General features: G+C 42.7%; 1 protein-coding gene across 4 annotated transcripts in view; it reads right to left on the reverse strand.

Annotated features, from left to right (window-relative positions):
* The window catches only part of PAPPA2 (pappalysin 2), a 280,558-nt gene that overhangs the window by 122,898 nt on the left and 131,070 nt on the right, over positions 1 to 26,590 (reverse strand). For 3 of the 4 annotated variants that reach the window (XM_040446705.1, XM_040446706.1, XM_040446704.1), the window contains exons 7-12: positions 23,418 to 23,539; positions 19,861 to 20,350; positions 16,430 to 16,558; positions 13,071 to 13,162; positions 9,007 to 9,197; positions 6,916 to 7,062 (exon numbers count right to left, since the gene is read on the reverse strand). In XM_040446705.1, coding sequence (XP_040302639.1) covers positions 6,916 to 7,062; positions 9,007 to 9,197; positions 13,071 to 13,162; positions 16,430 to 16,558; positions 19,861 to 20,350; positions 23,418 to 23,539 — 1,171 coding nt within the window. The remainder of the gene's footprint in view (positions 1 to 6,915; positions 7,063 to 9,006; positions 9,198 to 13,070; positions 13,163 to 16,429; positions 16,559 to 19,860; positions 20,351 to 23,417; positions 23,540 to 26,590) is intronic. The other variant, XM_040446707.1, reaches the window with a different exon arrangement.

Here is a 26,590-nt window from a genome sequence, read left to right on the forward strand (position 1 = left end):
TCAAACTTCCCCCCATCTTCGAAAAATTTCTTTTGATGTGGTTTTCACTCAAACTATAGCCCATCTTTTATAAAATTTTGGAGGAAGAGGTAGTCTGCCTCTGTTTCTAGCCTCCGTCTCCTCCCCTTTCAATCTAGCATAGCCCACAGTCCCACTTACCCACCTCCGTGTTGTGTCATAAGTAGCCTCCCCCCAGTCACCGGATACATTCCCGTGGACCCCTAGGGGATGCCTGAAACTGCAGATAGTACTAAACCCTATATTTATACTATGTCTTTTCCTATACATCATACCAATGATGCATTTAATTTATAGATTAGGCACAGTAAGGGATTAACAATAACTAATAATAAAATAGGACAACTGTAACAATGTACTATAATAAAAATTATATGAATAACTCTCTCTCAGAATATCATTGTACTTCTTGTGATGGTGTGAGATAATAAAATGTCTACGTGATGACATGTGAGGTGAATGACCCAGGCGTTGTGACATAGCGTGAGGCTACTACTGACTTTGTGATGATGTGTCAGAGGAGGGTCATCTGCTTTTCTTTTTTTTTTTTTTAACGTTTTTTATTTTTGAGACAGAGAGAGACAAAGCATGAACGGGGGAGGGTCAGAGAGAGGGAGACACAGAATCCGAAACAGGCTCCAGGCTCTGAGCTGTCAGCACAGAGCCCGACGCGGGGCTCGAACTCACGGACCGCGAGATCATGACCCGAGCTGAAGTCGGCCGCTTAACCGACTGAGCCACCCAGGCGCCCCGGTCATCTGCTTTTCAACCGCAGTTGACCGCAGTCACGGAAACTGCAAGAGTGAAAACACGGATGAGGGGGTGCCACTATGTTACTATTACGCTCCCAATTGCCAAGGCCGAAAGCTGACATGGCATCGTTCATTCAAGCGATCGCCAAACATTCTGAAGATTACAACAGGGAAGCTCTGTGCTCAATGCCTGACATAAAACCATGACTATACATGGTCACTGCCCACAAGTTCCTCGAGTTCATCAGATGAAGATGGAGAAAGGAGAACAGAAAAGTATACAAACGCTGTGACGGAAGAGTCTGCTGAGGAGGCGCATAGGAAGAAGTTACCAATTACACTAAGAGGGGCTTGGGCAAGAGGTTCGGGAAAGGTCAGACTATAAAAGATATAATGCATGAGCTAAATCTTAGAAGATGAACATGTGCTTCTTAGAGACACAAAACAGAGAAAGCACTTACAGAGAAAGAAAAACACGAGCTCCCTACCTGAAAGGTTATGGAGATGTGAAAACCTTGGAGTATTCCCGTACTGAAAGCAATCTGTTATGACTAAAATGATTAAGGCCTAGAATGTGTGTGTGTGTGTGTGTGTGTGTGTGTGTGTGTGTGTGTGTGTAGAGGAGTGTGGAAGATGGGATAAATGGGGGAATTCAATGAGACAAGGTTTATCTCTATCTCTCTATGTCCAGTCACCAGGCCCTTCTGAGTCTGTTTTGTAGTTACTGTGTCTGTACCATATGACTTACGACATTTTGTCTTCTGGAGTATTTGTGCAACATTGGCCATGCAGTGTATGTACCTTAAGGATAAAGATGGTGACTCATTCAGCTTTGAACTTCTCTATAGTATAGTATTCTATTCATTTTCGCCAATGTTTATGGAGTAGAATTAAAATTGGCCCTGTTATGAGGTGGAAATAAGGCAAGTGTCTATCAACATCTTTAGTATGAACTGGACACGTGATCCAGAGTGAAGGTGGGCACACTATAACCCATGGGCCAAATCTGACCCACTGCCTGGTTTTGTATGGCCTGTGAGCTAAGAATGTCTTTTGCATTTTCCAATGGTTGAAAAAAAAATCAAAGAAAACCAATGTGAATAAGGTGAAAATTATATGAAATGAAATTTCAGTGTTCATACATATAATTTTATTAGAACACAGCTATGCTTGTTCATTTACATACTGCCTGTGGCTGCTTTCATTCTATAACAGCAGTGTTAACAGAGTTGTAAGTAGTTGTAACAGAGACTGTATGGCCCATGAACCCTAGAATATTTATTATTTTGCTCTTTATACCAGCTCCTGGTAGAGAGGAAGGACCGTAGCATTTTGGGATAAACTGGATTTGAATCTGAATCTTATCTGTATCTCTATTAACTATGTTATCCCAAATGTTTAGCAACTCTTGAGTTTTCAGATAATCATTTTTAGAATGAGTAAAATCACATCTCTGATAGAGAGCTTGTATGAAAATTAATAATAAGATACCTGGAACGGAAAAAAATATCAATAAATGTGTTTCTCAACCACCACTGTCCCCACACCACTGTGTGGTATCACAGACTCTTTGAAATACAATCAATTAAATATGTAATACATTTTCTGTTGAAGATTCATACTCAGTGTTGGGCTAGTTGAACCCAAACAAAGAAAAGAAGGAAATAATGGTTTATAGGCTTTAGGTTTTACACAGCAAAGGCTTCACATAGCACATGTTTCCAGCAGTGGTCTATAATTTATAATTGATGTTTTAAATGTTATATTCAAAATACTATAAGCATACTATATTTAAAATACCTAACTACTTTCTGTTAGGATTGCTAACCAGTCCAGCCTGAGTGAGACCATTCCAAATTGGGAACATTTTAGAACAGCTATGAAAATAAATATGAACATATGATTTTGCATATGTTGATGGGCTCTCTGTGTAACCAAACAGCACCTCCTTCTCAGATTGCTTCATTTGTTGTCTGTATTGCTGAGATTCAAAGTACTTTCTGGAAGGAATCATTCCCTCTGTTTCTTTCTCTATCCCCCAATGGCACCTCGAGTTATAATATGCACTTAATAAATCCTATGAATTAGGTCCATGGATACATGGTCTTTGAAGAATTTAGAAGAAGTTCAACAAAAGAAGACAAGAGGGCTTTCCTTCCAATTCCACATGTTTTAATTTGTTTTCTTGCTCATGTCATGTTCTCATGTTTATCCCCAGTGTTCGATTCTGGGTCTGGCATGTGACAGGTGCGTAACGCGTGCTGACTGAATACGGCAACATGATATAGAGGAATAAACATGCGATCATAGTCAAGAGGCATGAGTCTGATCTTCAGTTTTACCATTTGATTCTTGAGTAATGTAAAAAAAGCCCTTTGAGACGAATTCTTATTTTCCTAATCTATAAAGTAGGAAAACAACTACTTTGCCAAACTCAGAGCTACTGCAGGGATCAAATTAAAAAGCACATGAGAATGCACTTTGTAAACTATAGTGGCTTTTAAAATGTGCTTATTACTGTAAATAATAAAAATTTACATGCTACGCCTTATAAAAGAAATTCCTAACATTTTGGTGTATTGGTTTGAGATTAGATGAAACCAAAGAAAACTAAGAGAGACAAGTTCTCAGTAAATGAGGACTAAATTGAGAAATTTGTTGGGAGAGTAGCATTTCAGTAAATGAAGGATTTTGGAAAGATATTTTCAAGGCTAACTTTTTCAGTATAGTTGTTTCTCACTTGTACAATAAATTTGTCTCTGATCCACTACATGCAAATCATATGTGTGTGTCAAATCAAGATTAAAGTAAACTAAAAAAATAAATAAATAAAGAGTCAGAAATCCTATAGCCCTCAGAAAACTTGTGGAAAAAATCCCCAATGAGCTTATTTTTAGAAATCACTTCCTAATTTATTTGGTATTAAGTGGATTTGTAAAAACTAAATTTTATTAATAGGTTTGCTATATTAACTCCCAAATATATTTGTGATTTATATATATATATATATATATATATATATATATATATATATATATATACCCCTACATCATTTGTAGTAAAAACAGGGTGCACACCAAAAATATAAAATATACATGGTAGTTAACTGACATACATTAAAAGAATTCCAGTTGGAGACTTCTGCTTCTAGCTATGAGGAAATAGCTTATAATAGAACAAACACTTCTGTCAAGAATAATTATAAAATATGAATAAAGTAAAAAGAAAATTTTTTTATTTTTTTAATGTGTATTTAATTTTGAAAGAGAGAGAGAAAACAAGCAGGGGAGGGACAGAGAGAGAGGGAGACACAGAATCTGAAGCAGGCTCCAGGCTCTGAGCTGTCAGCACACAGCCTGATGCGGGGCTCAAGCCCACAAGCCATGTGATCACGACCTGAGCTGAAGTCAGACACCCAACTGACTGAGCCATCCAGATGCCCCAAAAAAGAAAAAAGTTTGAAAACATGTGAGAGCAACCACAGCAATCAGGACTGAAGAGACTTGAAAAGCAAGAAACCACATTGAAAGGAACCTCACATTCTGTGCCACTTTTGCCATTGAGGTATTTTTCAAACTCTAAGCTCTGCAGAATAAGAGCATAAGAAACTAAGTGGGAATTGGTGGGTGAGAGGCCAAAAAGCCAAACAGTTTTTACCAGACACACACTGCTGAGGAGACAGAAATTGTACTTCAGAGACTATCAAGGTGGAGGGCCTAATCCAAGCTTTTATATGAGACCCCTAAAAAGGGGAAAAACATATCAGCTCACTAATACAGAAATTTGAAGCATCTTTTCTTTTTCATTTGTTTAATGTTTATTTATTTTTGAGAGAGAGAGAGACAGAGTGCAAGCAGGAGAGGGGCAGAGAGAGAGGGAGACATAGAATCCAAAGCAGGCTCCAGGCTCTGAGCTGTCAGCACAGAGCCCAACAGGGCTCGAACTCACAAACTGTGAGATCATGACCTGAGCCAAAGTCAGACACATAGCTGACTGAGTCACTCAGGCACCCCAGAAATTTGAGCCATCTTCATTACTGATTGGATTAAGATGTCCTTTCCCAAATCTTTCTACATGCTAAAAACAAAAGTAAATGGTCTTGAAAGGAAGATATCATTAGCCACAATCTCTACAATAATATTTAGTTAAAACTTTATTCAATATGAAAGTAAATGAGGCTAAATGAATGAAAATAAAGAGAAGAAACAGTCAACATAAACAGACCTCAGGTCACCAAGCTATTCGTATTATCAGGCACAGACTTTACAATTATAGGGATTAATATATTTTTAAAATAAACTATAGGATAAAGAATTTCAAACAAAATGATAATCTATAAAAAAATTTAAATAATAATTCTAGAATTAAAAATACAATAACTGAAATTAATAATGTAATAAACAGTTTAACAGCCAATTATATGGAATAAAAGTTGTGATTAGTAAAACAGAAGGTATACCAGTATGAAATAACCAGGTTATTTCATAACCTAATCCAAACTTTTATTAGGGTTAGGTTGACAGACCGTTAGCCAGACATATACAAAGGAAAAACAGGCCTTGGAACATCATAGTAAAAGTGCCGAAGACAAAACACAAAGAGAATATACTAAAAGCATCACAGAGCAAAAGACATTGCCTTCAAAGTTGTATATAGCAGATTGATAGCTAACTCTCCAAAGAAAGTACGAAAGTGAAAAGACACTGGGATAACATCTTTAGGTGATGAACAAAAACAACTGGCCACTTAGAATTCTATATACCAAGCAAAGATACCCTTGGAAAATGAATGTCAAATAAAGATACTTTCAGCCACACAAAAACTGAAAGAATATATTGCCAGCACACTCACATAAAAAGAAACGATGGAATTTCTTTTTCACGCTAAACAAAAATGAGGAAAGCACAGAATATGGAAAGGCCTGAAGAGCATTGGGCAGGGTAAATATTTAGCTATTTTTAAATCATATTAACTTTAAAAAGCCAGGAAGCAGTAAATGGAGGTAGAGTATTCTCAGGGGCTCACTGCTTATGAAATTATGGGAGCTCTAATTCATAGCAGAAAATTGTAAAGAAATCACATAAATTAAGAAGACAATGACAGACAACCCTACAAAACTGAGCAAAAGATTTGAATACGACCTCCAAGAGAAAAAAAAAAAAAAAGAAAAGTATACAGAAATGGCCAATATATATTTAAAAGACCAAACTCATTAGGCAACATATAAATCCAACTGACATGATGGAGGGGCTACTACCTTTCTATGCCAAACAGAATGGCTAAAATTAAGGCTTGAAATATCAAGTACTGATGAAAATGTGAAGCATCTGGAATACTCATAAGCCTCTGGTGGGAGTATGAATTAGTACAACCACTATGGAAGACTACTTGGAATTATCTACTAAAGCTTCTCATCTGCCTACCAACGACCTAGCAGTTCCAAATATACCCACCTGTTTATATATGTTCACCAAAAGAAATACAGAAATGTTTATAGCAGAACTATGTGTAACACCATAGAGAAAAACTGGAAATAAGCCAAACATTCATCAATATGGACACACAAGTTTGGTGTACTCATACACTGGAATGCTACGTGGCAATGAAAATGAACCCTACTGCTAAATGAAGCAGCACTCTAGCAAATGAAATGTTGAGTAAGAACGAATGAGACACAAGAAGTACGTACTGTAAAGTTCTTCACATAAAGTTAAAAAACAGGCACAATAATCTATGGCGATGGAACTAAAAAGAGTAGATACCTCTGTGGTAAAATCACTGAGAAGGGGAATAAGAGTGATTTATGGGGTGATGTCGTACTCTGTTTCTTGATCTGTGTGGTGGTTAGAGAGGATGTTCACTCTGTAAAAATGTATTGATCTGTGCATTTTTGATTTTTTGCACCTTTCTGTGTGTATGTTACACTTTGTAAATGGGTTGACTTACAAAGAAAGAAGCCCAAAATTCAAAAAGAGGTGAAAAATAAACCCAAAATATAAAACCTCAGAGAAAAACAAGAGGAAATTTCCCGAGAAGCCAATCCAACATATCACTTTACACACACGCGCGCACACACACACACACACACACACACACACACACAATCTACCCACAGCCTTCACAAACAACCATTTGGTTCACTTACTTTGAGCCAAACCTCCTCCTCCCTCTCCAGGCTACCTTCTGTCTGCTCACTCCTTTTATCCTGAGGTCTGTTTCCATTGGTGACACAGGGAAACCAGCCAGTGAGAGGACGGTGCTCTGGTAAATCTGGATGGTATGACGTGCAAATCTGAAATGCAATGTCAATCAAAAATTAAATGTATAAGGTGAGAGAGAAGTAAATACAATGACTCTGTAGCTCAAAACCAAAGTTTTCCTCATTTTCTGAGTGCCTAATGATCACACTATTGGCAGAAAACTTTTCTCTAAGCAGAAGAATGTCTCAATGCTCTCTGTTAACCTCAAGATATAATTTACCTGGGTAGAAAAACACACATGATAACTCTCAGCCTACCATCAACCCAGATATCTTGCCCAAAGAACAGTCCTGGAACATTTTAGGCAACTGCTCCTAGAATTAGCCATAGAAGTCTGTCCAGGATGATGGTTATGTCCTTACTGGGCAGGATCCACCAGTCCGAGGAGTGAGGCTACTGAGTCAGAAACCATTAAGCATTCAGCTGGGTAAAGGAGTCAGGGAACAGAAACACCAGAAAATTTCTCCACTTAATACTTAAGGAAGATAGACAAGCTAGACTAAAAGCCACTTCAGAGAGCTGTTACTAACTCAGAATCTCCCGACTTTCCTGGCTTCCTGTCACTGGGCACCAAGAACTCTTGAGAAAGATGCCAGATTTCACTGAAGAAGTGTAGTGAACATTGCTAGCCGCCTCCCCATATCCATTTCCCCTTACTTTCTTATTAGGAAACTCTGATTTTGTTCAAGGTGGCAGTAAATCCAGTTATAAATGTTCATCTCCTCAGAGACCTTTACAACAAAGGGTGATGACGTGACCTGGATGTGACCGATGAGATGTTGGTGGAAGTCTATAGTGTTAAACGTCCAGAAAAGCTGCCATGATTGTTTCCCAATAAAAAGGGAAAGACTCAGTTAGCGTATACGTACTTCCTGTGAACTTCCCCCATCTTCCTGCCTGAAATGCTGACTTCATGCCTGGTGGAATCATCTTATGAATAGGAGGAAGAAAGCTGCAAGCCAAGGATGGAAAGAGCTAGAATCTAGAAGATTCCAAGGTCCTTGAGGAGTCTCTCGAACTAGAGCACCAACTCCTGGCTAGTTTCTCAATCTCCTGGGGGTCTCCTGAAGTATACAATGCAATGATTTCATCCTGGCCTAAAATACCAACAGAGCTAAATCACACTTCCATTGAAATGATGGTATTGCTTATTGTTATGATGAATGGAAGAGTTTAGTTGGCAATGGTTGCATCCGGAATAGTACCCAAAAGCCAAAGCCCTTAATCTTCTTTTCAGTATTCAACTCTAATTCATAGATGTCAGTCCTTAAAGTCCTTGGAGGATCTCCTATTTATTTAGGTGGATATTCATGGAAAATTGTATACCAGAGGATTTGTTTTTAGTACTAGCTCTAGAATTTCTTCAATAATAACAGTCCTTTAAATCAAGTTATACTTTGATCTTTAATAGACTTTAAATTTCATTTGATCCTTGTGATAAACCATTGAGTTAAATGCAAAAGTTATTACTATCCCCATTTTACATATGAGAAAATTGGGGCCCAGAGAGGTTAAGTGTCCTGTCAAACCTCGTTTAGTGATAACAGTAGTAATACCAGTGAATTCAATATTGTAATCCAGGCATTCTGACTCTTTGCTACTTCTTTTTCTTCTTGTAAAATAAATTCTCCCGTATAGAAAGCCCAAGTGTAATTTCTGATATTTGTACATCTAAAGTTAATTTTGCAATGCTTCTCTGTACCTTGGAATCAGCGATTGTACAGCCAAATGTTCCTAGATGAAAACTAGTAAGGGTATGTGGGGTAAGGGAGGTGTGGGGGCAGGGTGGGGGAGATGAGATTTAATTGCTAGTCCAGAAATTTTTCATTTAATGTTACCCTATTCCGAGTTCAGTAGGGACTAAATTTGATGTCAAAGACAGGAAAGAAATGTAAGCCCCCCCATAAAGCACATGAGAGAGAGAGCTCCTTTACAATTCTGCTCAGCCTTCACTCCATTCTTCCAGCTTGATTTACCATGGAATGAGGTTCTCCAGTTACCAAGGAAGCAGGACACTTCTTGTCTTCATGAGAGGAATAAGCTTGGGTGGCCCACTGATCCACATATCCTTTGGGAGTATAGAGGCCACAGTCTATGATGCTGGTTTCCTTCTCAAAAGGTTCACATATCCCATCTCCCTCATATACGTAACATAGGCTTGGCTCCCCTGGCAAGAAATATTGTATAACATTTCAAAAAGTGTTCATAGATGTCATGGAAAACTCATTGCATTTTTTTCTCAAGTCCACAAAAGAAAATGCTGTTACTGCCAGCTAGCTTAATACCCACCCCAAACATACAGACAAAACGATGTGCGTGCACACACACACACACACACACATACACACACACACACACACACACACACACACACCTTCCTAAAGAAGAAGGATTCTTCATGGGGAGAGGAGTAGAACCCATCTCTATAATAGAAGGTATAGAAAGCAGTGGGATTTGTGAATAAAGAATAGCGAGAGAAAAGTAACCGTAAGCCGGAGGTAGAAAGAAATTTGAAGGCATCGTTAAGCAAGATCCTGAGGGAAGGAGGGGATATAAGAGTAGAAGGTAAAAGAAGAAAGAGAAGTTAAAGAAATGGTATGATGGGCTATGTACATGGATCCCCTTCATGGTTCTTGAAGTAGTAAAGTATTTGAGGGATTTGTTTTCCATTACTCTTTGTGGCTGAATCGTGTTTCCTCAACTAACTGCGCCACTGCTCTGAAAGAGACAATACGGGCACTGGGTTTTCAAGGCTTACATGCCTCTTCTTTCCTTTTGTCTTACAACAACCATGCGGGGTGTGCATTTTTTGTTTGTGTCATAAATAAGGAACATTTTGCCACAGGTCCCTTGATACGTAAGTAATAGAGCTTGGATTGGAGCCAGGCTCACAGAAGGTGGGCGCAGTGGGGTCTCTATCAAGCTGAGGCCGAGGCACTGCCTTCAAGAGCAAACAAGTGAGGAGCGAATCTGTAAGAAAACCTGCTGGAGTGTTAGCAAGTGAGCTTGTATTCCCTGGACAAGTTCCACACTTGCTCACCAGAAAACTCCTCCTAAGTGAATAGTACCAACTACAGACATGTAAACTAGCTTTCTTCAAGTGTGGAAAGCTGAGGTACAGTTAGAAAGCCACTTACTGAGTTCTGGTCCGTTTTCTACCAAAACGTAGGACAATTAACATTAGTGGCACGATTCTAATGTCTTATTTCTACTTTAAGTAATAGGACAAGATGACAGGACCAAGATTTGGAAACATAGCAACGTATAGGTACACATTCAGTAACATCGTTACTAAAATTCACTGTTACTATACCATTCTTGTTATTTTTAATTCTTCACAGCAATACCACAGGGATGCTGAAGTAATTTTTTCAGTGGCTCATCAACATGTAGCTACTAATTATTTTCCTTCACAATTTCTTCCAGTCTAAGGCCCTTCTGCTGTAAATCGGTCTCTACTTGCCAGGAATAAGCCAATGTTCCCAGGACGGGGTTCTAAGCTTATTTGGGGTTTTAAACTCCTGCATTCCATCCAACCCATGGCCTTCCCAAATCACTCCCCCAAACCCAAAGCCAATATATGTGCATTTGGAATGACTTTCCCATGATGATTTCTCTCTCTCTCATATATATGCGTATATATGTATTTACACATGTACATGTATTCATGTACATAAATATGTGTATTTAATATATATGTTTGCATTTATGTATATATAAATGTATTTTATATTATATTTTATAATGTACATATATATATGTCTTGTTTCTCTATTTATAACACTGAATATTTCTTCTTGCTTCTATTTTTTTCACCATGGACTTAAAATTTTTGCCTGTTTTTTCAAGTCCGTCTAAAAACAACAGGCCATTTAAAAATATATATATTTCACCATGGTCCCTTCAATCCTAATTTTTGAGAAATAATGGAATATAACTATATGCTGCGCCATGCTATGAGCATATTATACAATGAAACAGAAGTCTAACTGTGGAATGGATCATCTTAGCCTTACCCTGTAAAGTTAAAATAACTTAGATGCAGTCTTACTGGATTTGGAGGCTAAGGAAACAGGAGCCAAGTTTAATGGGATCAAATGTGTTAGAAACAAAACAAGGTGTACTGTTAAGTTAAAGGAGGCTTGAGCTGTACTGGAGGAGACACAGCATTAAGAGAATACATGTGTGCGTGTATGTGTGTATGTGTGTATTCAATGAGCCCATTATGTTACCACACACACACACACACACACACACACACACACACACACACGCACTGCAAACAGAGGTGGCATTAACAAATACTTGTGTACAGAAAAGGGGAGGTAATCGGTTCGGTGTATTCTGTACAGCCAGACCACATCTGGAGTATTGAATTCCTTTCTGGGCATTGACCACATGAAACATGCCAGGTTAGGGTAAATAGGAAAGGGTCTGGAAACCTAATCACATGAGGGGATGTTTGGATTGGAAAGGAGAATAATGGGGAGGCATTTCAAATATCTGAATGGTAGTCAAATAAAACAGGGAAAAAATTATCCTCTGTAGTTTCATAGCAGGGCAAAAGCACTTGATTAAGCATGAGGAAAGCTGGGCTCCAGTGCTGGCCCTTCAGAGCCTCCTTGTATGCCTGTGGATTAGTCACTACAATGCTCTGAGCCTCAGTTTCCAAACCGGAGAAGAGGAGAAGGATCGTATTGCAACAGATAAAGCCATTCTTAAGTAGAGTGGTGCATTTTAAGATGTGTCCTTCACTGCTAGAAGTATGTAAGCAGAAGCTAGAGGCCTCTCTCTCAAGAACTGGCAGAAGAGATTTCTACACAGGAAGGAGGCCAGACTCCAAATCCCAGTTAGACTGCACACATGAAGGGAGCAGGGCCTCTATCAGACTCATGGTACCTGGCGGGCACTGCCTATGTTTTGTTAGATGGACGGATGAAAGACTCCTAAGATTCTATAATTTTGTGAATCTACTCTAGGTAGCAGGAGAATTTGTGCATCCTGTACAGTATTTTACACCTTAATTATACATTATTACAATCATATCCTACTTTACCTTGTGATTTAGAGGCATTAAGATATTTTTCAAAGCATCACTCTTTACAAAATTTTGGTGAATGGTTACGTTCCACAGAAACACTGCATCGTATACAGATGGGAGTAAAAAAATAATAATAATCTACATGTAAGGAGCCCATTGATGATGTCTTTAACCAGAATTGGGAGAAGTTTCCTACATGGTCTTCCTGCATGGCAAGAACCTAGAGTCAAAGCCACCTAGTGATAACTTATTGCTAGTGATTTGCCGGGATTAAGCGGTGTTAGGACTCCCCGTCATCAGTCATTATCTTACCTATGAAACACAGCCGCCAAGAGGTATCTTGCAGTCTCTTTGGCTTAGAATGTTTCCCGCACTGATTTTTATATAAAACCTCTGATTGTGCTGCTTGGCTGGTGTTTTGGTGGTAGACATGAGGACCCAAGGGCAATCCTTGGTAACATTAATCAAGGAGGCAGTGTACCCCAGTGGTTTCTATTTAGATTCTAGAACCTCACTTCCTTGGTTCAAATCCCATATTATTTAAGCTCTCTGCGCCTCAGATTGATCTCCTCATAGTTCATGTAGGGATTAAATGAGATACTATAGGTGGGGTGACTGGGTGGCTCAGTCAGTTAAGTGTCTGACTTCAGCTCAGGTCATGATCTCACGGTTCATGGGTGCAAGCCCCGCGGGGGACTCTGTGCTGACAGCTCGGCGCCTGGAGCCTGCTCTGGATTCTGCATCTCCCCCTCTCTCTGCCCCTCCCTTGTTCATGCCCTCTCTCTCTCTCTCTCCTCTCAAAAATAAACATTAAAAAAATTTTTTTAATGCGATACTATAGATGAAAGTTAGTGCCCGCCTGGCACACCACAGACACACCAAATGTCATTGTTGTTATCATTCAGCTATATGTTATAGGATATCAAAAGCTCATGGAAATAAGACACGGAGACACCTGCAGAAACAGGACATAAGCCTAGGTGGTGGTCCTCCACGCACCTGCGCAGTGGAAGCCTTCCTCCAGCTGGCACGCCCTTGAGCAGCCATCTCCGCTCAGAAGGTCCCCATCATCACATTCTTCTCCCAGGCTCCTAGAAGGTCAAAACATACACTCTTATATACACACAGGCATAAAATAGTTTTCTTTTAAATTATTAAAATCCCTCATTATACATTAAAAAGTGCAAGCTGGAGAAAAGCAGGCGCTAAGAGAATGCTCTTACATAAAGAGTAGCTCACATCTCAGAAACATCTAGGAGATCCACGGGGGTCCTTCCAGGGTTTCCAGTAGATGGCATTAAGCTAGAAAAGGCCTGCCAGCCCTATGATGAGTGAAATCTTAAAAACAGCTGGTTTGGTGAGGAGGAAACCTGCCTGTCTATATGTTGTTCTGTTTTCTATTCTCTTTTATCTGATATTTCTTTGTGTTTTCATTGTTTTATTCTATCTAGACACAGTTGCTATTAAAGTTAGGGTTTTGTAAGCTTGAAATCTTCTGTTTTATATACCAAGAGACTCAGCAGCCTGATTGCTGCCTGGTCTCCGTCCAGGGCAAAGCTAAGGCCCCGTCAGGTCCTGATTCCCTACTACCACCTGGTGGCAGCTATCATATATTGCAGGGGAGAAATAAATACTGGGAGAAGAAAAATGTCATCGTTTTGTTTTGAACCTGAAAAGCTGGACACAGCTGGTGACTAATTTGGATTGGGGTGGGAGAGTTAGTTTAGACTGAGGGCTACAGGAAGCATGTTATGGGAACGAAACAGGTAACACAGATGTGGCCATTGTAAAATGGATGGAGGGTTACCGTTTTTTTCTTCTTGACTTTGCACCAAAACGGACACATATTTTAACTCCAGTAGACAAAGGGTTTGGGCATGCTAATGTGCTTTCAGATGAGGACATAACTAATAGCTCTAACCATTGTCTAAACTGTGCCTCCCCACAGGGATGGAGTGAAGATTAAGTTATTGGATATGAGAATGCTTTCATATGAATTAAAAGCATGTTATGAACGTAATTATATAATAATGTGTTAAATGGTAAGATGCCAACGGAGAAAGGATAACAGATATGAAAAACAACATGATTGAAGAAATCAAGGAAACTTCAAATTCCTTCTTTCTTGGAAGATAAGCCAGCTGAGGCACTGCTACCCAACAGAAAGATGAGCGTCACACACATCATCTTTCATTTTCTAGTAGTCACGTTAAAAGAAAGAAATAGGCGGAATTAGTTTTAATGATACATTTCATCAAACTCGAGACATCCAAAATAGTGTCATTTTAGTAATGTAATCGGTATGAAAATGATTAATAAAGCACATTACATTCTTTTACACATCCCACATCTTTGAAATCTGATGGGTATTTTTCACTTCCAATACATCTGGGTCCAAACACTTGATCTGTATTTAGATTTCATAAACTCTATTGTTGGAAAAGTAGATTCATCTACCCAAGTTGTTCCAAATATATTTAAAGGTTTTCTGATAACTGAATCAAGTAAGTTTTTAAATTAAATTGAAACTACTTAAAATTAAATAAAATTCCGTTTCTTGGCTGCGCTTGCCACACTTCCACACGTGGCTCGGATGTCCCACATGGGCAGACTGAGATGATCGCTTCCAAATAAATGTGGCTCACAAGTCAGGGCCTCCACAGTGTTTGCTCTGATGGTCTTACTGTGGTGTTATCCAGTGTGACGAAACTATATTATAACTAGTCTCAGGATGACTTCTGGGGCATCTGTGATCCCCTTAGATTGAATCTATACATTTGTCAAGCTTCAAACAGTGGGTTAAACAATTTGCATGGCTCCTTCTTGCTGTGTGTGGAGTGGAGGCCGTGCCTCTGGCTGAGACAAAGCTGTAATTCACAGGTTTCTTCCCACTGGGTGGTGAACCATTTATGACTCTTTATAGGGAGGGAATACAGGCAGGAAACAGGAATGTTTGGACGAGGAAACTTGTGAGGCCCAGCAGCCAAGCAGATGCTCCTTCAGGTAAAGCTGTTTCAAGGCACAGGAGAGAAGGTGCAAGAGCAAGTTGGGAAGGGCTCTTCAGCCCTTCCTGTCCCCAGACCCCCAGGCAGAGGTGGCATCCTGGGGCCTCCAGGCAGCCACCATCAGAGAAGTGCGGTGGGAGATACCTAGGGCAGAGTGTTTTGCTCAAGGAGGCTTCTGCCTGGGTAGTCCTGGTAACCAAGCCTCCCAAACAGACTTAACTTAACTGGTGGGCGGCAGACTTCGAAAGAGGTGGCCAGAGCAGGGAGAGCATCAACAGCAGCCAGCCTTACTCTGTACAGAGCCCCGGGGAGGAGCCCGGCAGAGACGGAGGAAGCTGGGTGCAAAGCTGAGACCGCGGTAGGCAGAGGTAGCAGCCAACTAGCAAGGTCGGGGTATCGGCGAGGTTTGCCTTACACCAAAGGTTAAAATCTTTGAACAGGCAAAGAAACAGGCAGTGTTCAGGGACGGCTAAGCAATGCGATGGGCTCCCAAGAAAGGCTACAGAACTGCTTTCTACTAGGGCGTCAGGATACTATGTGTTTTCACCCAGTCTGGGAAATTAAAAAGAGGCCATCTTATTAGCATGCAGAATCTAAGACACATCACAGCGCCTGGCCATCCGGTCTCCTACTGCCACAGTTCTATACAACGAACATATCAGGTCAGACGAGCATTCAGGACAGGTTAATACAGGGCAACTGGTGGGACATGGGGGCGTTTTCAGTGCTAGATTTGGAAAAGTCCCAGACAAACCGGCGTGAATTAGTCCCCTAGGCTGATACCACAAAAGGGAAACAGAAAAAGGAACACGGTGTGTTAAGAAGGCAAAGTAGTGATTTCATCCTTACCTTGGTAGTTTTACAGAATGGCTGTAAATACACCACAGTCAGGTCTCCTAGGGGTCAAGTGAGCCAGTGAAGCTGAGAACCCTATAGGGACTTTCCCCAGGTCACACAGCTAGTCAGGGGTATGGGACAGGACACTGATTCGAAACATACCCTCACCTGGTCTTTTAGCATCATCTGACATACAACCTTCTCCCTTATAAATTCCTTCCCTCAGTCACTGTCAGCACTTGTCCTTTGAAACCTTAAGAGCTGCCTGCCACCCCCTGAATCAGCCCCAGTATCTCAGTACCCTGCAGTGAGCTCTAAATAAAAGTGAGCTTCTCCTCAACTAAGATGTGAGTGATCTCTCAAGATCACTACCAGGTCCTAGATTTTGTTTGATGCTAGAATCACATAGTGCCTCCAATTTCCAAGACAAGTCAAACTGAAACTCAAGATTAACCCTCCTGTTCAGGGTACGGCAGGGCATCCTTGCTCACACATTCCCATGTACCCGCTACTCACCCTGCCACCTTCCCGTCTCCGCAGTAAGGAGCTCCATGGATGTGGCTCAGCGGAGGCGAGGCTTCTCCTAGTTCTGTTCCAGCTCCAGCTTGAACTTGGTACCGATACAGCTGCCCAGGTGTGACCTCCCTGTGGAAACCAATGAGCCGTGACCATTACACCCAGAAAGTGAGACGCTGCCCTGGGTCCTTTGCAGATGGCTTGCAGGGGTTTAAAAGAAATATTATGGGGAACATAAATGTTAAACATATGCTACGTTATGTAAATCCAAGTTCGGGCACACAGCCTTACACAGCAGCAGGAGGTTTGCAGACATATTGGTTTCTGTATTCCCAGTATGTCCCACATAGTATACATGCAGTAAATGGTTGCTAGAGAGAACCACCGAATTAACCAACAGTCCTATACAATCTAGGAGGATGGCATTTCAAGTATACCTTTATCGTGTTAAAAAAAACAACCACAAGCCAACTATTGGAAAACCAGCCATCTGCATTCTCGAAGTAATCAAAGACACCGACGAGGAAAGCGTTAGTGTTTGGACTCAGCAGGGTCCTTCCTGGGTCTTCGGGTCACAGTTTTCTTGGGTTTCGAGAGAATTCTTGTCTTAAAGAGTCTGAGTCCTCAGGGGGAAGGACAAACTCTTTCCTAGAAGGAGGGGACAACAGCTTCCGCCATCATTCTTGGGATGCCAAAAATCCCACAACTAGGAATATGTTAAATGACTCCCCACCTGTAGCCCTGCCCAAATTTATATACACCAGGAATTGGGTTTTATTGGTTGACTCCAGAGATGGAAGGAATTTATCAGACTCTCTCTAGAACCTGAGCGCACTGATCAGGTAGAGGCATGAAAGACAGAACATTTAAGTGGGGGTAAGGGACTCAAGAGAGGGCTGCTGTTTCCAAAAATAAACTCTGCCCTTCTCTTAATTTTGCTCAGTGCCTGCCCAGATTGGAAAACTCCCACCAAAGTCAAGCTCGAATGGGAGTTACTTAGGAGGACAGGATCCCAGAGGGTTAAGGGGACTGCCATGAATGGCCGCCACAAATCTCCTGCCAACAGCCTCTCCTCCTTAACAGATTCTTCAACTCAGCCACTCTCTTGCTTAATGCCGCAGCCAGCCAACGGGAAATACTGTGGGGTCTCAGAAACATCTTTAAAAACCTCCCTAGTGGCTTTTGATTATTTTAATAGGAAAGACATCTAAATATTAAAGACTTTTCAAGCTCCACATCGGCTTTTTTTAGGGAAACAATCTTCTCACGAGAGTGCCAGATATTTCGAAAGCAAAAGCAATTTTTTATTCTAATCAATTCTGATGGCTCCCTTTTCAGAGTGGTTTCTGTCAGACTTCTCATCCAGCCACGCATAAAAGTCTCACACTGCCCCGCAGCTGGGAAAAGATTGGCCGGGAGCGTCAAAATGTGTTTACGCTTCTTGTGGAGAAACTCAGCAGCAGGTTGCCCGAACCTTCAATGACCTGAGTTTATAAATGGCACCGTGTCACAAAGGAAAGGGAACCAAAACAAGACTCGGTCATAAAACTGGATTTTAATCCTGAGTCTGCCACAGGTAGCTGTTCAACCAAATTGAAGTGAAGTCTTAGTTTTCGCATCCACAAAATGGGGTACGACTGACTTTAAAGGTTGTGTGTGTTTGTGTGTGTGTGTGTGTGTGTGTGTGTGTGTGTGTGAATGCATGTGTGGATACCATGTTAGATGCCAAAGGTCATTTTAACTGCCTTATTAGAGAAGCTTGAAAACTGATTTTTCTTTTAAAATCTGTCCCATGAGCTCCCCTCTCATTTTCATGAGCTTTGTGCCCATTTCATTGTCCCCCAGGTGTAATTCAGAGAGCAGGTATGACAAGAAAACTGGAGTAAAGCTCAAGGTGAACGTCGTCCTCTACTTTCGAGCAGCTATGGTAGACTGCAAATTGGCCTCGGTTCCTTCCGTCCCACGTTCACGCCCCTCCGCAATGTGACGTCGCTATTCCTCCCATCAAGAGACAGAGTCCATTTTGCCACCCCTTGCGTCTGGCATTGGCCGTGTGACTTGCTGTGGCTAGCGGGACGTCAGCACAAGTAACGTACGAGCAGGTGGGGGCTTGCCCCCCCTGCTGCTGGTGCCCTCCCATCCACCGTGAGGACAAGCCCACGTGAAGCCTGCCAGGGAATGAGAGGTCATGGTCGTCTTCCCAGCCCTGCCGGCTGTTTCAGCTCAGCCAACAGGTACAGGAGCTTGACCGGGACCGTCTCCGCTGACCACGCCAGTCCAGGTGACAGCACCCAGCTGACCCGAAGGATCATGAAAAATAGTGTTGGTGGGGCACCTGGGTGGCTTAGTCGGTTAAGTATCCGACTCCTGATTTCAGCTCAGGTCATAATCTCGTGGTTCATTGGATCCAGCCCCGCATCAGGCTCTGCACTAACAGTGTGGACCCTGCTGGGGATTCCCTCTCCCTCTCTCTCTCTCTCTCTCTCTCTCTCTCTCTCTCTCTCACTCTCACTTTCTCCCCCTCCCCCACTCGTGTGCACTCTCTCTCTCTCTCTCTGTCTCTCAAAATAAATAAATAAAACTTAAAAAAAAAAGAAAAATGTTTGTTGGTTTAGCCTACTTCATTTTGTGATTATTTTCAACGCAACAAACACTAATCTAGCACCTCTGGTACCATTTTTGTTTTACCCCAAGTTCTGGGCAGTCTCTGAGGAAAGTTATAAGGCGGGGGTAATGTGCCTTTGGGGATACAAACCTTCTCCTTTAGACCTTGAACTCTTTGGCGCCAATGATCTTACCTTACTTAGTCTGTGTTACCAGCACTGAGCACACAGTGCCAGGAACACAGCACAACTCACTAAGCGTAGAAGGAACAGAAGAAAGAGAAAAGGGAGCTGGAAGGGGAAGGGAAAGAGAGAGAGGGAAAGAGGGAGGAGCAAAAGAGGGAAGCGTGAAACACACATCAGGAATGAGTCTTGAAATGAAGGTGTGCCTGCAGGACACTTGGCTTCCTCGCTCAGCTATGAAGAGTTAACTACCGTCTTCAAATGGTAGAGGAGCTGTGGCAGATTATCCAAAAGTTACAGCAAGGATCAGAAATTAAATTGTGTCACTAGACAGCAGTCGACTCTGTTCAACTTATTTGTGGCAAATACTTTCAGTCCAGCAGAAGCACCTCAGAGAAGAACCTCTTTTTTTTTCCATGATCCTAATGATGGCAACATTACTCAGAATACTTGCTCGCCCCTTCCTGGGAAATATTTTTCTTCATCTCAGATACGCCACTTTAGAATAAAATCCCCTCTGGGATTCTGAACATTTCTCCAGCTAAGGGCATGTTGGAATGGAAAAAAGTGGGAAAGGGGAAGCAAGACCCACTCCCAAAGCCCCAGGAAGCCCCATGGTTTAGAAAGCCCTACTGCCCAACTCACACGTCCGTGAACTTCCTGTGAGGATTTGTCACCACCATGGGCAAGCCATTGGCAAATGGGGGCTCACGAAGAACCTGGTACCTCACAGGCCTGCAGCCAGAGCACAGGGGACTATGGGGCTGGGAAGTTAGCAGAGCTGCGTCAATCTCCATCCGCTCATCAAAGGTGTAGACCTTCACCCCAGAGACCTTCCCGTCCACATGCAGTTTGATAGTGAGTGGGGTGTCACAGAAAGTGTCTAAGGGGCCCAGGTGCACAGACTCCTGGTGTTCCAGCAAGATCTCCGTGTCAAAGAGTGCCTGGGAGGAGTCCATGGAGAGGTAGGTGACCCATAGGGTAAGGGTGTCAGCTTGGACCGGGTGCTGGAAGAGCAGCTCCAGGCTACAGCCTTCCGAAGGGCAGGGGACCGTCATGTTCATATGGTACAGGTGGAGCTCGGGACTCCAGGCCTGCAAGCTTGGCTCACAGGGCTGGTCCACGTCTGGAGGCCCTGAGGGAGGTGAACAGAAAGACAGATGCATCAGGAACTGCCATTAAGTCTAAAAACGAGTAGCTCACATGAGCAACCAGAAAGAAGAAAGAAGAGAGCTTTGAGCCAATCCCCACAGAAGTTGGTCGACATCGTGGGGTAGATCTTCAGTCCTACTGAGGACAAACGTGTGACAATTTAGAAGTATTGTGTCTTGCTCCATACCCCTATACATGGGGCCTCTAATAAGCGAAGTCCAGCAAGGCTTCCAGAATGGAGTGGGCCCACGTGGAAACATGAAGCTAATGCAGACAAGGTAAGTCATGTCCTTAAAGAGTCCTTGATCAGAGGAGAATTATTTGTACTGAGTTTATTAATAATGTATGATAAATCAATGCTTCTGAAACCCTGTTTTATTTATTAATAAGGCCAATGTTTGTTTCGGTCCGTCACTACATTTTGTTTAACTAGGCTCCCCGCGAAACTTTTTTCATTCCCTAAGATCACACCTTAGCAGTCCTTCCAAATGACTTTTAGCCGAATTTTACAACCATACGTTGAGATTTCCCTTTTAGTTCAGGTATGAGCAGTTAGGTCACTGCATGGAGGAAACTGCAGGCAGGAAATAGAAGCATGTATTTCTGATTGGGGAGAAAAATAGATATTCAGTAGCTAAGCAAAAAAGGGACGGTCAAAAATCAAATATTGCAAATATATTAAGGTCAGTTCTGTGAAAATAATCTATACAAATGGTGTTCTTTCATATCACACAAGGGGAAATTCAGGAAAAAGTGCTAAATTAGAATCAGCAGAGTCACAATCTAATTGGTGCCATGCCATTAGCTGTGTGACCACGTAAGTCTTTATAAGCCTCAATTTCCTCACTGATGAAATAAGTACTATTTAACCCCTGGGTTACTAGGTTAGTGTGAAAGACCTATACAATGTTCCATGGAAACATTTGCAAATTACATTTGCAAAAACAGAATTATTTAGCCCTTCAGAATTTGGAAAATAAAGAATGCTCCAAAACCCAGAGGAGACAAATTCAAATGTGTGGGGTGGGTGGGGGTGGGTGTGTGTGTGTGTGTGTGTGTGTGTGTGTGTGTGTGTGTTACGTCTCACAGTCCTTATTATCTTTGGCCTGTACTGTAAATCCATTCATTCATTTATTCATCCATTCAACAAAAAATGACTGTGTACCTCCTTTACACCTAGCACTGATCTGGGCATCGAAGAAAGATAAGCAACAAAGATTAAGTCATAATTCTCACAATAGGGTGATAGGGCACAATACTAGACAAAGTGGTAATGGCATCTTTGAAGAAAAATGAAAAAGGATAAAAGGCTAGAGAGGGATAGGGTCTAATTTAGATTACAGAGCCAGGAGTTCATTCCAGAAAGATATTTAAGCAGGGAATGTGGTTCCATTTTCTCTTCTTCATTGCATTTTAGAAAGTAGTTGGTGGTCAGTAAGTGTTCGTTAAGTAGGTTTGGATCGTATCTGTAGATATGCGTGTTTGTGCACACTCTGCCGGGGAGTCAATCACTTTCATTGTGTATATTTTAAGTACGACTGGGTTCTCCATCTTTTCAAAGCAAAGGAAGACCAGTATTTCTTAGTGGTATTTTCCAATAGCTGTCCCCAAAATATTAGCCGAGTAAAACCCCTTGGAAGCCAACCCAACAGCACCACTGTCTCAGAACATTTTTATCATGATCTCATGGTAAGACAGGAAGCGGAGGCCTTGAAAGCTGATTTGATTTGCCTCGAGACACGATTCAACAATTAGAACCCAGACCTTCTAATTCCTTTCACCTCTACCACATAACTTTAAAGTCTGCCAAGAATTAAAAGGAGAGAAATTCAGAGCCAGGGAGTTGAATGGCCATTAAAACACTAGTACAGGACAATCTGTTTGCCACAGAAAAGACTTTTTATGAAATGCCAATCTCCACATGAGTCCAACACAATGCCAATGTGAATTTCAGAGTCGTTTTCCATTCTTCCTTGAAAACTCCCATCTGAAAAAAGTTCTATATGTCCAATCAGAATCAAGTACAATGTCTCCCTCCCAATTTCTCCTTGAGGCTCCCGTCATTTGAGTGACTGGGAGCTCAAAGGGACATGTTACAGACACTGTTGACTCTAAAACCACTGTCCTTTTTCTTTTCTTTTTTCTTTGTCAGAATCAAGAGTGCAAACTAACTCAAACAGGACTGTGTCCAATTCATCTCACTAAGCAGTTTTCATGATCTTAATAAATACAAGAAAAAGAAAAAGATGACAACGAGGTAAACACTGAAGATGATGGAGATGGAAGAAGTCAGGCCATTCAACGGAAGGTGCTAAAACCCCTGTCAACAGCATTTTCTGGACTTGAACTAGGATAACATTTATGCTTGAATTTGTCCTAGAGGCCTTGCTGTACGTATGTGAGTGAGTATTAACTGAGAAGTATGGTGAGGACCAGGAAAAGGGACAGCTAAAAACACTTTCCCCCTCCAAGAGTCTAGGATGTAACTTAGATCACATCCAAAGCACAACCAGTACCCCGTGAATAATGGACTCATAAAATAGCATAGATGAGAACGATCAGTTTGGAACACCTAGTCCACCCCACCTCCACCCCCACCCCCACCCAGACTGGCTTGGGCCGAACGTCGGTGTTCCCTGCAATGTGTTCTCTATTACTCTCCTGATAGAGATCAGCTTACACTGTTATGTGGCAAGGCAGCTCTGTGGGCTGGTAGGGGTGCGTAATACTGAACGCCTGAGCTCTCATCCTGAAGTCACCCCCTGAGCTCAGCTGTCCTTCTCCATCCCTCTGTCTTCTATGCTGACCTCTGCTCTGCCACAGCCATCGGGCCTCCATGCTAAGCACACGTGGGACACACGAAGGTACCAGACAGTCTTTCCCAGGCCCCTGGAGACACATCCAGCAAACCACACACACACACACACACACACACACACACACACACACACACGGGCTCCCTTCTTCTCACCATGCCACTGCTCCCCCCTCCCCCCCACCCCCATCCTCAGCAGCCATCAGGTATAAACAAAAAAGCTATGGTGCTTTACCCACAGCCTCCTCTGGAGTCCAGTAACCTGAGGAGTCACACACACGCCGGGAGGAAGCTGCGTGCACGTACTGACGGAATGTCCCATCTTCAGCGCAGGCACCACACACGCTGCCTGGGACCCTGGGAAGATGAAGGGGGAAGGGACACAAGGAGAAGTGGTCAGGTGAACTGGGATCACAAAATTCGAAATTTGGAAGGCCTCTGGGGACGGGGGAGTGGCGATGGGTAGTGAGGCCCCGGGGGGTAACTGGGAACACAACTCTTTCTCAACTCATTTCCTTCTGGGGTAGACCTCCTCTTTTAAAAATTCATAGTGACATGAAAATCTCAAGGTTATGAAGCAGAAGAATTTAACTAAGTCATAAAGGAGGCCTGTGGAGATGAAAGCGGACAGCTTCTATCCTAGGAACATTCAACCCAAAATAATTATGATCTGATCTTTCAGCATAAGACCCCTAACTAGGCTGACTTTTAATAACCCGTCCCAAGACCCCTTCCATTGCTCCCAACTAAAACAGACAGCAATTTTCAGAGTAAACTCATTGACTATATGTGGCCTTATGTTTTAAACTCCTCACTTGATGTATGAAAGTCATGTGAAATGTGATGCCCCCTGGCTCTCCATCGCCTGTGTGAATACCTCCAGATTTCTTACCATGATCCAAGGTTCTTCACGAGCTAACTCCAGCCTTACTCACTTTCGTTCCTTTATGAACTTATGTCCCCAGCACAATGAACTCATCACCATTCCTCAAATATACAGCCCTTCTCACAGCTCTGTGAAACATGCTCTTCTCTCTCCTGAAAAAAATAGCCTTTTAAAGCGTCTCTGCTTAACAAACTCCTATTCATCCTTCAAAGCCCCTTCACATGTAACCTCGGCAGTGGTATTTATGTCTACTCTTCTGCCTGGCAGGCGCTCTCTCTCCTCTACGCACGCACTGCAAGTTCCGGCTCCTGTCTCAGGGCAGGACATTCCCGTTCTCTCCTTTGCCTCTGAGCAGGCCCAGACCAAGTTCCAGTCTTTCTATGCCCAGCAGTTAGCATAGGGACTGGCTTCAGCCATCCCTCTGTAAGAGCTTGTTTTATGAGCATCCCTGAGACTATCAGCACACTCTACAAGGAGCTCTTCAACAGCCAAATGACAAGGTGAGAGCACTTGATGAGGCTCATCTCTGATACTTAGAATCTTTTTAGAAGCCCAGCTGGGCATCTGAAAATGGAGGCATTAAGCCAAGGTCTCTCCCAGCTAGAGAGAGAAAATGAATACCGTGTAATAGACTAGAAAAATAATATGATTGTTAAATAGAGATAATAATTATGCGATTGGCTCCCTTTTCTTCCAAGCTCCCGTTTTTAAGCACCTTATATACCTGGCGTGGTGCCACAAGGCGCTTTTCATAAATCATTTCTAATCCCTACAAGAACTCTTGTGTTTACAAATGAGGACACTCAGGCTCAGAGAGATTAAGTCAACTGCCTAAGGTCACAGCAAGTTCCTTAATTCCTTTCCGCAAGTTCCCCAAAACCATCCAATGTCCGGGACCTTGGCAATGAAGAGGTGCAGTTAACTCGAACCTCTGACTCGGGTTAGCACCCACTTCTAACGTGGACACAACTCCAAACCACACTTCCTTGATGTACTTGGCCTCTCCAGGGCCGCTGCTGAGTGCGTGGTTGGGCTCCTCTCTGACATAAGAATTCCAAATACCTACTGGGGAGGAGTAAACACAACTCCGAGCGTGACACAAATCGCTGGGTGTGTGACGCGAGTCTCCCCGACATGCATGTTGGGAGGCCTCCACGCTGTGGCCCACCTAGCTGAGAAAACGAAGCAAATTACAGCCTTTTCTGCCAACAGACTCACGGCATGCCAGTACTGATGTCTGCTCTATCGTAACGTTTGTACCAGAGGGAGAACTGAGAGATTAAATTGTTTACGTGTGTTACATAAACTGATATAAAACTCCGGTCTGCACATGCCCACAGGAGGACTTACTGTTCAGCCAGTCCGACTGAAGTTGCACAGGGTCGCCCTTGCGGGAAGAGGATTCTTAAACACATCACATTTGTTGACTCACAGATGGAGCCCAGTGAAGCCTGGGTGCTGATGGCCATCAGAGCTGCTCTGTAGGATCGTTAAGTGCTAAGTCACATCACGCACTGGGCACGCATCAAGGTACTGAGGACGGGTCCCAAGATCCAGCAGGCTGGGAACACCACTTTGAAAACCGATTCGCCTGCTTGCCCTCATCCCTGTCTCTCCCTGTCTTTTCTCCCTGGCTTTCGGCAAAGGCGGAGTGCACGGAAACATGCTCCGGGGACATGGAGCTCAGATGCTGGGGTTGCACACCCAGGGGGAAGTTCTAAGTAGAAGAGGGGCTATCTACCTTCTAAATGGGAAAGCTCGAAGTTCATAGAAATAATCGGTTCCAGGTTTCCCGTTTCTGCAATTCGAGCAGATGCCACGCTTTCACCTCTGCTCGGTTGCGGGGTCTGGGGCTAGCCACCATACGCCTCTCTGGGGCTCGGGTCTCTCACTCATGGGGCAGGAGTCGTGCTCGCCACAAGGACCGAGGAAGACAACTGCCGGTACGATACCCAGCGCAACGCTTCACACAAAGATGGACCAAAGAGACAAGAGCCACTGCTGTCATTGCAAAGACAGTGGCAGGGCCTGGCAGTGGAGAGCCCGCACAGGCCAGTGGTGGAGTTGTGGCCCTTTCCAGAGAACCCACATTCCCCCAGACTCCCAGCACTGTCACAGGGGATGCTTTTCCTACCTTCTCTCCTCTTTTACACCTTCCCCGGTATTCATTTATACCAGTATGCAAAGGATAAGTAAGGAACTAATTTTAGGTATAATGATTCTCTTCAAAAAAAAAAAAAAAACAAAAAAACCACGTATCAGGTGTCTATTGTGGCAGGCCAAGGGACAAAGATACAAAAAATAGTCCTGCCCCCAGGGAGTGGCAGTGAAACGGGGCAAATGGGAGAACACACAGATAAGAACAACTCCGTAAGACAGTAAGCCATCAGTGGGGCAGGCACCAGGTACAAAAGGAAGCAGAGAAGGCATTAGAAACACCACAAAAGTCGGTTAAGCCCCTTACACAGCCCCTTACACAGTGAATAACCTGCCACCCCCCCACCTCCAGCGGCCTGAACATA

Source organism: Herpailurus yagouaroundi, unplaced genomic scaffold, assembly GCF_014898765.1.
Source record: "Herpailurus yagouaroundi ecotype Mexico unplaced genomic scaffold, PumYag 195, whole genome shotgun sequence".
Lineage (NCBI taxonomy): Eukaryota > Metazoa > Chordata > Mammalia > Carnivora > Felidae > Herpailurus > Herpailurus yagouaroundi.